This window comes from Branchiostoma belcheri, unplaced genomic scaffold (genome assembly GCF_001625305.1).
Source record: "Branchiostoma belcheri isolate BF01 breed outbred unplaced genomic scaffold, Haploidv18h27 scaffold46, whole genome shotgun sequence".
NCBI classification, from domain to species: Eukaryota; Metazoa; Chordata; class Leptocardii; order Amphioxiformes; family Branchiostomatidae; genus Branchiostoma; species Branchiostoma belcheri.
This window is the reverse complement of record NW_017804087.1, coordinates 937,473-950,189: the sequence shown is the minus strand read 5'-3', so window position 1 is coordinate 950,189 and position 12,717 is coordinate 937,473. Positions and strand designations below refer to the sequence as shown.

At 39.8% G+C, this 12,717-nt stretch overlaps 1 protein-coding gene across 1 annotated transcript in view; it reads left to right on the top strand.

The window, feature by feature from the left end:
- LOC109478908 (myosin-IIIb-like) overlaps window positions 1-11,575 on the top strand; it is a 38,141-nt gene extending 26,566 nt beyond the window's left edge. Inside the window, exons 18-39 of the mRNA XM_019780718.1 lie at window positions 286-375; window positions 711-822; window positions 991-1,117; window positions 1,407-1,617; window positions 1,995-2,136; window positions 2,470-2,623; window positions 2,860-2,948; window positions 3,244-3,373; window positions 3,601-3,695; window positions 3,872-3,946; window positions 4,164-4,219; window positions 4,554-4,703; window positions 5,174-5,285; window positions 5,616-5,778; window positions 5,990-6,070; window positions 6,208-6,364; window positions 6,685-6,808; window positions 7,059-7,167; window positions 7,540-7,687; window positions 8,126-8,281; window positions 8,636-8,746; window positions 9,182-11,575. Coding sequence (XP_019636277.1) covers window positions 286-375; window positions 711-822; window positions 991-1,117; window positions 1,407-1,617; window positions 1,995-2,136; window positions 2,470-2,623; window positions 2,860-2,948; window positions 3,244-3,373; window positions 3,601-3,695; window positions 3,872-3,946; window positions 4,164-4,219; window positions 4,554-4,703; window positions 5,174-5,285; window positions 5,616-5,778; window positions 5,990-6,070; window positions 6,208-6,364; window positions 6,685-6,808; window positions 7,059-7,167; window positions 7,540-7,687; window positions 8,126-8,281; window positions 8,636-8,746; window positions 9,182-9,404 — 2,815 coding nt within the window. The 3' untranslated portion in view covers window positions 9,405-11,575. The remainder of the gene's footprint in view (window positions 1-285; window positions 376-710; window positions 823-990; window positions 1,118-1,406; window positions 1,618-1,994; window positions 2,137-2,469; window positions 2,624-2,859; window positions 2,949-3,243; window positions 3,374-3,600; window positions 3,696-3,871; window positions 3,947-4,163; window positions 4,220-4,553; window positions 4,704-5,173; window positions 5,286-5,615; window positions 5,779-5,989; window positions 6,071-6,207; window positions 6,365-6,684; window positions 6,809-7,058; window positions 7,168-7,539; window positions 7,688-8,125; window positions 8,282-8,635; window positions 8,747-9,181) is intronic.
- The last annotated feature ends 1,142 nt before the right edge of the window (window positions 11,576-12,717 follow it).

Below are 12,717 nucleotides of genomic sequence, written 5' to 3'. Positions count from 1 at the left end.
TGTAAGTAAGTATTGTGAGGAAAAACATGTAATATTGTGAAGAAAAAATACATGTACGTAAGTATTCTGAGGAAAAATTTGTAAGTGTTGTAAATAAAAAAATGTGTAACTGAGGAACAAAAGAATGTTTAGCATAAATGCTGGATCATGCTATTTCTATTGGACAATTTCTATGCTGAAGTTTATATGTCAAAACAGAAAGATGGTCAGGAATTCTACTTGAAAGTATACCAGCAAACCAAGACAATACATTAAATGTGAAACATGTATCTATTTTTGTTACAGGGGAGAGAGCAACTTCCATATTTTCTACTACATCTTTGCTGGACTGGCCAGAAAGGATGGTTATCTGTTAGAGCCAACAAATACATACAGGTATGATATGGAGACAGTAGAGATGCCTGGATGTAGATGGTGTTCAGTACAGATGTGTTTGCCTGTGTGTAGATGGTGTTCAGCACCAAGGACAGGTGTGTTTGCCTGTGTGTGGATAGTGTTCAGCACCAAGGACAGGTTTGTTTGCCTTTGTGTGGATGGTGTTCAGCACCAAGGACAGGCATGCTTGACTGTGTGTGGATGGTGTTCAGCACCAAGGACAGGTGTGATTTCATGTATGTAGAAGGTGTTCAACACCAAGGATAGCTATATCTAATAATCTACTTGAAAGGTGAAAACATTGGAATAAGAATTTTTGTCCCCTGTATTTTCAGGTACCTGTCCAATGATGTCGGCAGTATGGCAGCCATAGCACAGGACCCAAACAACAGGGAACGTTTTGATGCCATCCATGAATGTCTAGAAACCATTGGATTCAGTGGAGAGGTATACATTTGGTTGTAATCATTGTCAAAGGGAATGCTGTTTAGATACATATTAGCACAGTTTTGTCAGCATTTCATACTTGAAGTGTTTGAAATAGCCCCAGAACAAGTTTTGCCACCCAGAAATTGCACTAGATATCTTTAAAGGTTGATTCTCTCTGTGTTACAGGAGATCCACTCTGTGTACAGCATCTTGGCAGGAATTCTACATGTGGGGAACATAGAGTTTGCCAACGCTGACTACGAACACACAACAGCCAACAGTTATGTGGTCAACCCAAAGACACTCAACAAGGGTGAGTTAGGGTGGTCAAAAAATAATATTCTGTTGAAAATGTGCTGTAAATATTCTGTCTTAAACATGAAAAATCAAAACCTCTGTATAGGGAATTGATTAACACCAAAAGTATAAATTTGATTAGGTTGTCCCTACTCATACATGTTTTGCTAGGCTTCCCATACATAAGCAAGATTATTCTTTTTCTTTCTCTTTCCAATTCTGTTTACTGTTGGATCTACATTGTGCATGCAACAAGCAAGAAGCAGAGAGCAAAGCTTGACGGTTTTCCCCCTTCACAATTTCAGCTTCCACCCTTCTCGCGGTGAACCCTGAGGAACTCCGTGACGCGCTGACGACCCACAGCGTGGTGGCCCGCGGCGAGACCATCGTCAGGTACAACACCGTGGACGAGGCGAAGGACGTGAGAGACGCCATGGCTAAGGCCCTGTACGGACGACTGTTCGACTGGATCGTAAACAAGATCAACACACTGCTGAGGCCTAATAAGGACAACGGGTAGGGAAAACTACTGTAAAGTCATTATTTTCACAGGAGCTTAATTTTATCGTAGAAGGGGGAAGGAGGTTTTTGAAATCTTGACCCTCTGAAACTCTAATTCCAGCATTTTGAGGGGCAAATTTTGCTGGTAGACTAAGCTTAGTTTGATGACATCTCTTTCCATATCTTTACACACAGGTTTTCTGTCAAAGATGACAGGTTGGGCAAAAATTTGGTCTGTCATAAGTGGCAAAATTCTGTCAAATTATGGAAAAATGAATGCTGGCTAGAACACTGTATGAAGCTATGAACAAGCTTGCAAGTCTTGCAAAAGGTAAACCATCTTGTTGCATAGATATGATTTTTTATTCTTCTATTGTTTTGCACTATTGCAGTGTGGAGACTTGTGTCATCGGCATTCTCGACATTTTTGGGTTCGAGAACTTCAAAAGGAATTCATTTGAACAACTGTGCATCAACATTGCCAACGAGCAGCTGCAGTACTACTTCAACCAGCACATCTTTGCCTGGGAGCAGGTGGGTGTTTCTGAAATTTCCTGCAGTACTGTACTGGATCAATAGAGGGCACTGCTGCATTGATCTGTGACCTGAAAGAAGTACCTGTAATGCAATGTTTTGTGAACAGTGAATACTGTAATAGAATATCTCTATTTCGTATCTCAGTGATGCTTGAAATAAGGATTTTGTTTTTTCATAGAAACTGAATTAGCCAGCAGGAATTGGGTTGACATGGGGGAATTCAGGAAGGATTGCATTCTTCCCGGAAGTCTGAAATCTCTGATTTCTTGTTTCAGAGATGTACTAATTAACATGTTATATTTTATAACCTTTCTCCATATTTTTCCCCAGGCTGAGTACAAACAGGAGGGAATCGAGGCCAGCGCCGTCATGTACGAGGACAACCGGCCGCTGCTGAACATGTTTCTGGGGAAACCGCTGGGCATGCTCGCGCTATTGGACGAGGAGTCCCGCTTTCCACAAGCTTCTGACCAATCACTGGTTGGTAAGTAATAAAGAGTTTCTATATTGATTCCTAAGGTACAGAAGGCAATGTTTTTCAAGGAATGTTTTCTATTCCCCATTACCAGTTTTCTATCTCAATTACTTGATCCCCCTTGTTTTAGTTGTTCAACTCAGCTTCAGTGCTCAAATTGTCATTTTATTTCACAATTAAATCCATTAGCTTGTTTGTTTAATTGTAACCCTAGTATAATTGTTGTTTTTTTCCTTTTTCATCAGAAAAGTTCAACAAACACATCAGTAGCCAGTACCACTGGACACCTAAAGGATCAGGTCTGGTGTTTGGGGTGCAGCACTATGCAGGGAAGGTAAGCAAACGTTGCTGGTAAGCTAAGGTTAGCTTAAGGACCTCTCTTTATGTGCTGATTTTTGTATGTCAAAAATGATGGATAGGGCACAATTTTGAGTTTTTGAGTAGCAAGAAAGACAGATGCTGGCTAGAACTAGCCTGGCTAGAACTAGCCTGGGTGCCATCCTTCGTAGTTTCCTCTGGCTCCCTAATGTCGCTGGCTACCAGTACCACATTAGGGAGCCATCAGAAACTATGTAGGATGGCACCCAGACTGGGCTAGAATCCTAAGTAAGAGTATGTCTTTTTGTCAGGTTGTGTATGATGCTAAGGACTTCCTGGAGAAGAACCGTGACTACCTGGCGCCCGATGTCGTCCTGCTGCTCCGACAGTCGGAGAGGAAACTCATCCGCTCGCTCTTCCTCAACCCTCTCACTAAGACAGGTGGGCCTTCTCATACTGTAAATGCACTTAACTTTGCAATCGTTTTAGTTTGGGGTTTGGGAGTAAGTTTAGTTTAGGTTTTGGCAGTATTTCAAATTTGCAGTTGGAACAATTCTGTAGTACAGTTTGTGGTGTTCTGAATTTCTGGTGGCAAGGTCACTGTGAAAATAAAACCACCACAAAAATTTCATCCAGAAAATTTAGCTGCCGTTTTTCCCTCCCTGCAGGTAACCTGGCAAACACCAGGGGGAGCAACGGTACCTCAGGCCAGCCTCGAGTCAGCCACGTCAGGATCAGGCCGATCAACGCTTCCAATAGCAAGGTAGGATTTTAATTTTATTTCATAAAAAAAAAAGACTTGTAATGGAGTTGCTACCACAAATGTTGTGCTATTATTAGCAGTATTCTTGTCATTGTCTTAGCATAAATTTCACTGACAGGGGTTTATGCTATACATATGAGCTGCTGTGAAAAATCTGAAACCTTGTCCTGTTACAGAACAACACAACAGAACTGCTGAGTCCAGAAGACAGTGTGGGAAGGACACAACAGACTGTAGCACTGTACTTCAGGGTAAGGGATAAGTTTTACTTTCTTTGTGTTACAGTTGATTTCAAAGTTGTTAGGGAACCATATTTTTTATCTTTTAAAAGTTTACTGATGCTGAAAGTTGATTTGCTGGCAGTTGTATCTCGAACAGTCTTTGTTTCTGTATAAACTATAAAACCAAGAAGGTATGAAGGATAAAACACAGTACTGATGTGAGATCTTTCCTCCTGTTAACTGACAGTACTCCCTGATGGACTTACTGCAGAAGATGGAGACAGGAATGCCCATGTTTGTCAGGTGGGTGGATTTAGACATCAATGATAAGTGATCAATGATAAAGTTAACCTTAAAAGTGCCAAGTAAATTAGCATGTGTATAAGAAGTTAGGCTGCATATTTTAATATGGCTGGCTTATCTAATTGCAGTAATTTTGATAACAATAAATGCTTTATCTGGTTATAAATTATTGAGTACACATATACTATAATTATGTGTCCCCAAGGTGCCTAACGTGTGGAAATACATGTGATAACAAACTGAGCTAAAACAAACAAACACACTTAAAACATACCGCACATTTTACGGAGGTAACAATGTTTGAGTCTGATTTTGTGTTTTCTCCTTTATTCAGGTGTATCAAGCCCAACAATGACAAGATTCCGGGGCAGTTTGATATTGAGAAGGTCTTGATACAGCTGAGGTACACGGGAGTGTTGGAGACCACACGGATACGCAGGGAGGGGTACTCTCATCGTATCGCCTTCCAGGACTTTGTTAGAAGGTCTGTAACAGCAATACTTAAATGTCTGTGATAGTTTTACTTTTACGTTTTTGTTGTTCACCAGCATATCTAAACTGTGCATACCTGTAGTGCTGCACTAGAGATCTCGCAAACACACAGCTTTTCAAAGTGGCAGATATATGGATAAATGTTTAAAATGATTACATGAAAAAGGAACATTTAGAACTTGACTGCAAAATACAATTCTTAAAGGTTCTTGAGTTTTGTAATCATTTGAAACCTATATTTATGAAAGAATGTAATCAGAGAAAGTGTTTTATGTAATAAGATGCTTCACTAATGTCCATTCAACAGAGTCTAAAAAGTATTGTTTTAGTCCCTTTATACTTTTTAGTCCCTTTCACTGCTATGTGTAAAGGTCACTGTTCTAGTCAGCAGTGTAGCAGTGCCCTCTATTGACCTTAGAAAGTACTGCAGATAAAGATTAGAATTTGTTTTCCCCCTCACAGGTATGCTATGGTGGCCTACAGCCCTGGTAAGGAGGTTCCCCCCAGTAAGCAGACGTGTCAGCAGATTCTACAGAACTGTCGGATGGAGAACTGGAGACTGGGCAAGACCAAGGTACACACAGTCTTATTGTTTAACCTTTAGCCTGCTAAAGTAGCTGTTTGGCACCAACTTTGTATTGGTTATGGGGTTAGGCAGCAAGGAGAAGGTTAAGGTATGTGGGAAGTTGTCAAAAACTGTGTTGGAAGAAAAATATTAATCACTTTTCAACATGTACAATATTATGTTTTCTGCCTTATTTATTTGAAAAAATTGTTATATTGATAATGGATCAGTATATAACTATAAGTTTGAAAGAAAAGTTGAATAAAAATAAAAATAGTACAGATATGGTCTTTACTGTTTTACACTTTTAAGATTTTATTTTTTCATTTGTTCTGGCAGGTGTTTCTGAAGTACTACCACGTGGAACAGCTGACGAGGCAGGTGGAACAGGTGCACCACCGGATCGTGCTGGTGCAGGCACAGGTGCGCAGGTGGCTCCACATGCGCAGGTACAGGAGATACCGTCAGCAGAAGAACAGCAGTGTGCTTCTGCTACAGAGAGGTCAGTACTTACCCCCAGTAGTATTATGTTTACTTCAAATCTGTTTAGGACTAGTAGTCCATGTACATTTGTAGTGTTGAATGGCAGAGCTGCTTTCAATCCAACAGTACATTCTTGGACTTCCCAAAGTTTCCCCCACGTAGCTCTATTCTTTTCATTGCTGGTATGTATCTTTCTTAGAAGTAAGATTAAGATATTCTTGTTCTTTCAGTTGTTCGTGGATGGCTGGTGAGAAAGAAATATCAGACTACAGTCAGACAGAGGCAGACTGCTGCAGTCACTATACAAAAAGGTAGGATTACAGCTGTCTAAAAACAGTCGCATGTGCAGTGACATCTTTTAAAGATTTGAGGCAAAGTCTTCATTTAAGTCATCCCAAGTATGTAAATGAGATATATGTAAATCTCCTATATCTTGACAATATTACAGCATACAAAGGCTACAGAGCCAGGAGAAGATACACGTCAGAGCTGACCCAGAGGAAGCACTCTGCTGTGGTCCTACAGTCTATCATACGGGGGTTCCTGGCCAGGAAACAGCTACAGAGACAGAGGGCAGAGTCTGTGTGGAAGAAGATTATGGACAGGTAACAATTCTGAGTGGGGAATTTGGGATGGCTGTACATTCATGTTACAGGGGTTTTTCTAGTTGAGAATTTTTTTTTAAATTTGAGAACCAACAAATGAAATCGTCTTGAGCTTATGATGAGAATCTGAGAAGGGATGCAAACGTACATTTGGCACAAGAAATTCCATTAAATCAATCTTAAGCTCCTGCAATTCAGACCTTAGCTTTGGCAAGAAAAGCACATTTTTCCCTGCCACTAACACAAAAATGCAGGGCATATAGAAAGTATGTTGCGCTAAAGCTGATATAAAATGTATCTGACATGCTGTGTTTGTCCAGGAGAGAGTATGCTGTGTTGATTATGCAGAAGACAGTGCGCATGTGGCTGTCCAAACGTCAGTACCAACAACTCATGCAGCAGAACGGACGTAAGGACATACAGAGGATATACTTCATGCAACAGGTGAGACTAACGTCAACTTTAGCCTGGATGCTATAGCACACTAGGCCCAAAGTTGGCCTAACTGGTAGTATAATTTCTTGGGGGCATGTTGGCCCTGGGAATGAAAAACTGTGGGTTAACTATAGGTATCTTAGGTTAACAAAGGTTAACTAGGTGTAACTAAGGTTAACTATGGGTAACAAAGTTAACTGTGTTTAACAGTGTGCATCTGCAGTATGTAACTGACAATCCCTGCATATGTTCCCCACAGGTAGAAGAGTACGGACAGCAGGCCATGGCAAACCAGCAGCGGTTAAACTCTCCCGTCTTCCAGGACGACATCAGCGAGCAGCGGCTGCGGACAGAGTCTGATGTTTCAGGTGAGAAGCTTTTCAGGGTTCTACACATGTGACGTTACAGGTGTATTTATGGTATATTTGTGTGAAAAGTCCTATTATTATGGAGAGCTGCTACAGTCAACTTTTAGAGAAAGAAACTTAAGAATTACCATGGTTGGTCATCTATAAATTTCGTTACCTAGAAAATCTCCATCTAGAAAGTTGTCACTCAATGTTCTAAAATAGGTCCCGAAAGACTGCAAGAACTACTATTAAAAATTGAACCAAAGGAAAAACTTAAAGCAAAAGTTTGATCAGTCTGTCATAAGAATCACTGTTGAAAAGTGTATGTCTGATTGTAGGTGATAAGTGTTTGCATCACAGTTTCTCTAAATCTGTCTGTTTTCTTGACAGAACGTCTTCCATTGGAGCGCAGCCGACATGTGAAGAGAGGTGGAGCGGCGGTCAAGTCTCCCTGGTCACTCCAGGACGTGGCGTACTACGAAAACGTCACCTCAGAGAACGACGGACACAACTACAGGCGGAAAATGTCCAAAACAGGGTAAGTTCTTCTCAAAAAAGAATTCACAGATTTCGTACCTCCATTAAAATATTTAAGAGTACAGTTGTAGTAATGAATTTCTTGTTTTAATTACGGTACTTCACCCCAGGTTCAAAATTTTGTGATCTGAGAAAAATGGAGGTGTTCACAGAACTATATGTTCATGGTAGCAAGGAGAGGGGCGAAAGATAAATTATTTGTTAGAGGTAATCATAAGTTCATGGTACAGAAGTGACTGTGAAAACTGTGAGCATAGAAGTACCATTAAAAAATCAGGAATTCCAGTATTGTGAATTTCTGGCTGATTCTATCAATGCAATTTCCTACTGACACCCATAAAACAACAGACATGCATACAGTGGCTTGGGAAATTGAAGACAGGTAATGAGATAACCTTTTCTGGGACCTTTGACCTAACTTCCTGCCTAACTGTTTCAGACAAATGAAGCAAGTGGTGAGCCCACAGGACGACGAGTACTATCACAACCTGAAGAACAACGTCCAATCAGAGGAGCGCAAACCTATTGTGGTCAAACAACTCATCATCATGAAACCAACCGACCAACCACTGCCCATCCCCAACCACCAGCAAAAGTAGGTTTTTCATTGCCTTTCTGTTTGTGATATTTTGCAGTTTCCCTCACAAGTTTTTTTTAAACAGACAGATTTGTTTATTGATTGCTTCCAGCCCTTTTGCTCACATCATTAGCCAAAGTCAAACATTACATAGTATATCAAGCTTTTAAGTCAGAGCATCATTCTAAAATGTACAATCGAAACTGCCCAAGAAGGCTACTCAGATCCAATAAAATCTAGACAGGTGCTCTCTATTGACATCATTCTTCATACTTGTGTCCATAGGAAAAATTATCTTTATAGGGATCACCAAAAAGTGGTCATATTGGCCATGTTAGAGGAGGTTTGACTGTAATGGCATGTTTTCTACAGGACCAGTATCACCAGCAGGTCTCCCCCCAACACACCCTCGTCCCCAGAGCCTGCACCTGTACCTGTACCTGTACCCAACCCTGTGCAGCAGCAGATAGCTCAAGCAGCAGCGTAAGTATAGACTCCTGTATCAAGGTCATTACCATTTCACAAATATCTACCCATCTTCATACATGTATAGTCAACAAGAAATCAGAGATTCCAGGGAAGTATTTTGGGTTTTCGTGAATTTAAATGAACCTTTGAGGGGAATATTGTACAGCATTTCCTAAAGGCATGAAGATTGTTAATGTTTCAGGAATTTAGAAGTATTTGTGTGGCTGAGCTGTGGGTTTGTGTTTCTGTTTGTCCTAACTGAGTAGGTTGATAGCACATGGCTGGGGGAAGATTAACAGGCAGAATGATAGAAGGCCTAGGTCAAAAGGTCAGATCTTGACTCTGGAAACTGGTGTTGAAGGTCATGAAACCCAAAATTATTCCAGGAAGTCTGAAATCCTTGATTTCTTGTTTTATTTGTAAAACACATTTTTTCCTCCTTTTCTGTAGGAACAAGCCAGTCCTGAGAAAAGTGCAACAAGCAGTAGCAAAACAGAATGGAACGTCTGAGCCTGTCATATTTGACTTCCGCGGAAAACTGCGTAAAACCGGCATCCCGCTAACCCCGCATCCGGCAGAGGAGAGCAACGCGGTCGTACAACACGACTTCCGCGGGAACCTACGCAAGACAAGTCCTGAGGGAAACATGCGGCCAATGCAAGAAGTCGCATAACGAAACAACACATTGAAAGCTAGTGTTCAATAGTTAGGGACCAATTAGTTATATCACAGTGGGGTTGCAAATTTCATGACCTTTTAGTGTTTTTAAAAAATCTTCCAATGACAATGACAACTATGGTCTCAAAATTTAGTTATTGGAACAGAAAGATACTATATCATTTAGCTTAGCTCAATTGGTTTTCATAGAATTTTATAGCAATGTAATTGAGCTAGTCTTCCAACAATTTATTTTGAAGAAAGACACAATCCTAGGAAAAGATGTTTGTACTCAGTTTAAAGTGTGAATAGTAAGGGACTGCAAATCTTTATCAATATTAGCATTGAAACATTGATGACCTGCTCCCATTGTATTACATGTACATGTATTATCCTTTGCTTACACCTTGATACTGTAAATATTTAAACTATTGCAGTGGTTTTATTTCCAGAGTGACCTCTAAATCATGAATTAACAACTCTTTCAGTATATTTCCCCTTGTACGACTACTGTACTACAGAAATGTCTGAACTGCAATTCCGCAAAAAACTCTGATTTCGTCCTATCACTAAATAAAACCACCGCAAAAGTAAACACATTTACAGTATCAGTTGTAACTTTTTAGATCCTCCCCCACAAGTAAATTATGGGACTATGTAGGTACAGTACATGTATGTTGCTCTTATTCGGCACCCCTCTGTAGTGAATGGTGTACATGTCCGTGCCTTTCAGAGACTTTTCGTCTTTTGTACGATGTAGATCTTTCGGATATGCCAGATTTCCTGAGGTGTATCCCTCTCCTTTGATCATGAGGTCTACATAAGCCAATCTTTTATGCCGCGGTAGCAGGCGTCTCTGAGTATAGAAGAATCAAAAGGCCAATTTTTGTACATTTTGGTAGTGTGTTATGCTTTAGGTATCTAGATGGTGCATTAAAGGGCTTGAGAATAGGGCCTCTATTAAATGAATGTACTGCAAAATAGGACAGTCATTGTATATTTGTAACACTTCTGTGATCCGCCAAAAAAACAGTTACTCAGCAACTGGATATGATTTCGGTCAAACTTCTGTGGTTCGTGTGCCTCACCATTTGACCTGTCATTGTGCCTGTCAAACTTCCCCACCCGCATGCTGTCAACCTACTCTGTCTGGACAGACACACAACCCCACAGCTCAACAATGGTTTTAAAGTACAAGCTTCGCTCACTCGATGGTTCATTCAATGGCCAGACATTATGTCACCATAAACACCTCTGGATTCTGTACTATGTAATAGATTGTCTATTGATATATTTACAGTTAGATTCAGTCAGAATCCCTCTGAGAGGGCATCATATGAATTCTTGTTATATGTCAGAGTTGTTGAATTTGTAAAGAATGAATAATACACAAATAGATATTATCTTAGAAAATACCATTCATTAAGATTTGTACATATTGTATTTAATTCTGCCATAACTTCCAAGCAAGGTTTCAGAATGCTTTTTATGTTTGTCAAAATAGACTTATGATACTATGTTAATGAGAATATTTGTATTGTATGACACAGGAATATTAATGCCATATGCTGTATGTTTTAAAAAGTTTAGAACTTCATATTAAGTGCCAGTAGGCATCAGATGTTTTTGTGTGGAACTTTTAATTCCTATTTTGTTAGAACTGGTAGTTGCATAATGTCATATCAAGCCATGCTAATATAACATTATTTTCAATAGAATTCTATTAGTCTTACTGAATGAAGTTTGACAAATGAACTGTATATTTTGAACATTTTGGAAAAGAATGCTGTTCAGGCTTTTTATGTTATTTTCAGAAGTAAACTTGCAGAAATTTTAATTTTAGCTTTATCACAAATGTTTAGGAATAACGTTAAGTTGTATAAAAAATCTGTGCTTGTAACATTGGACTGTGAAGTTCACTATATCAACTTTGATATCATTGGGTGAAGTAATTCTTGACACCATTTTGTGTACAAAGTACAGCCAATCGTATCTAGTGTTACAAAGTCGCTTTAATTTTTGAATAAACACTGTCAGGTTTATATATAATACTGCAAAGCTGAATTGATATTGTCTGACTCAATGAACCTGTCAGAGAGGCTTTTTCGGCGCAATAAAACAATGAAACCTTTTTTTCGGCGCAATAACGCTGTTTCAATCCTTTTTATAGTGTTGAAATATGCATAAGAAGCCTAAAAACACGTATCAAACCCTACATCTGCTTGAAGATAAGCCTAAACAATCACGCGTCAATTTTGACCGTATATCTAGATTATGGTGGCTGCAGAACAGTATCAAAATGACCAAGTATTCATTGCCATTGGCCAGACAGTTACCGTAAAATTAAAAAGAGACAGTACAAAAACGCCTTAAAAACGTCAAAAATAAGCCTAAACATCTACTTGTAGAGTAGTACACAGCTTGCAGCTGCCTTCACCTTGGAATAAAAGAAAGAAAAACTACTGGTGTGAGACGGCGAAGCCCTTTCATGTCTGACACCCCTGGCAGAGGTGTGAATCTGGCGGAAGGCGTGGGGCTTTAGACAAATTCTCAGCCGCGCAGACAAACAATTGACAGCTCAAACAAAACGAGGTGATTATGGATCATCATTACCATCGTAGAGAAGTGCCGCCCTCTGCCCCTCCCTGAGTTGTTCGCGAGCGGTGACTTCAAACCCCGCACAATTACCGCCCCATACATTCGGCTTTGTCCGCCGTAATCTGAGCGTATTTGTCTTCGCCGCTTGGCGGCGCTTCAAGGCTCTTGTTGGACACTCATTGTTCTAAAATCCCCGCTTTGAAAAAACGCGACAAGTTCGGACGCTTGTCTGAAGGAAATTACCACTTTTTTCTGGCATGGGAAACGAAACGAATTTTGCATTGAATAGTTTGACTGATAATCGCATTTTTTCTACCTCTGTTTTCTAACTTTATTTTCGACAATCGATTTGAGCACTGTTGCAGACATCTACAACTCGTGTCATAATCTTACCACAAATCTTACCTAAAAGTAATAATTTCTTGTACTCTATTACATTAATAAAGTATTTCCAAAACGATTTCTTGCTCTCGTAGATGTACATTTTAAGGTGAACATTTTTGCTGAAAGTTTAAAACCTCCATAATTCCTAAAACCATCCTTGCTAAAACTATTAACGAAACACCCCTGTCTGGAATACACATCCGTTTTTCTTTATGCCAACTTCCTCCAAAATATTTGATAACCCACAAAACTTCGCTCCTTCTAAAAGAGAAGTAAAATGTCTCGAAGTAAAATAGGCTCTGTGGCTTCTGTGGCTGTATAAACAGGTCCTTTTGGTCCGCTTGTTT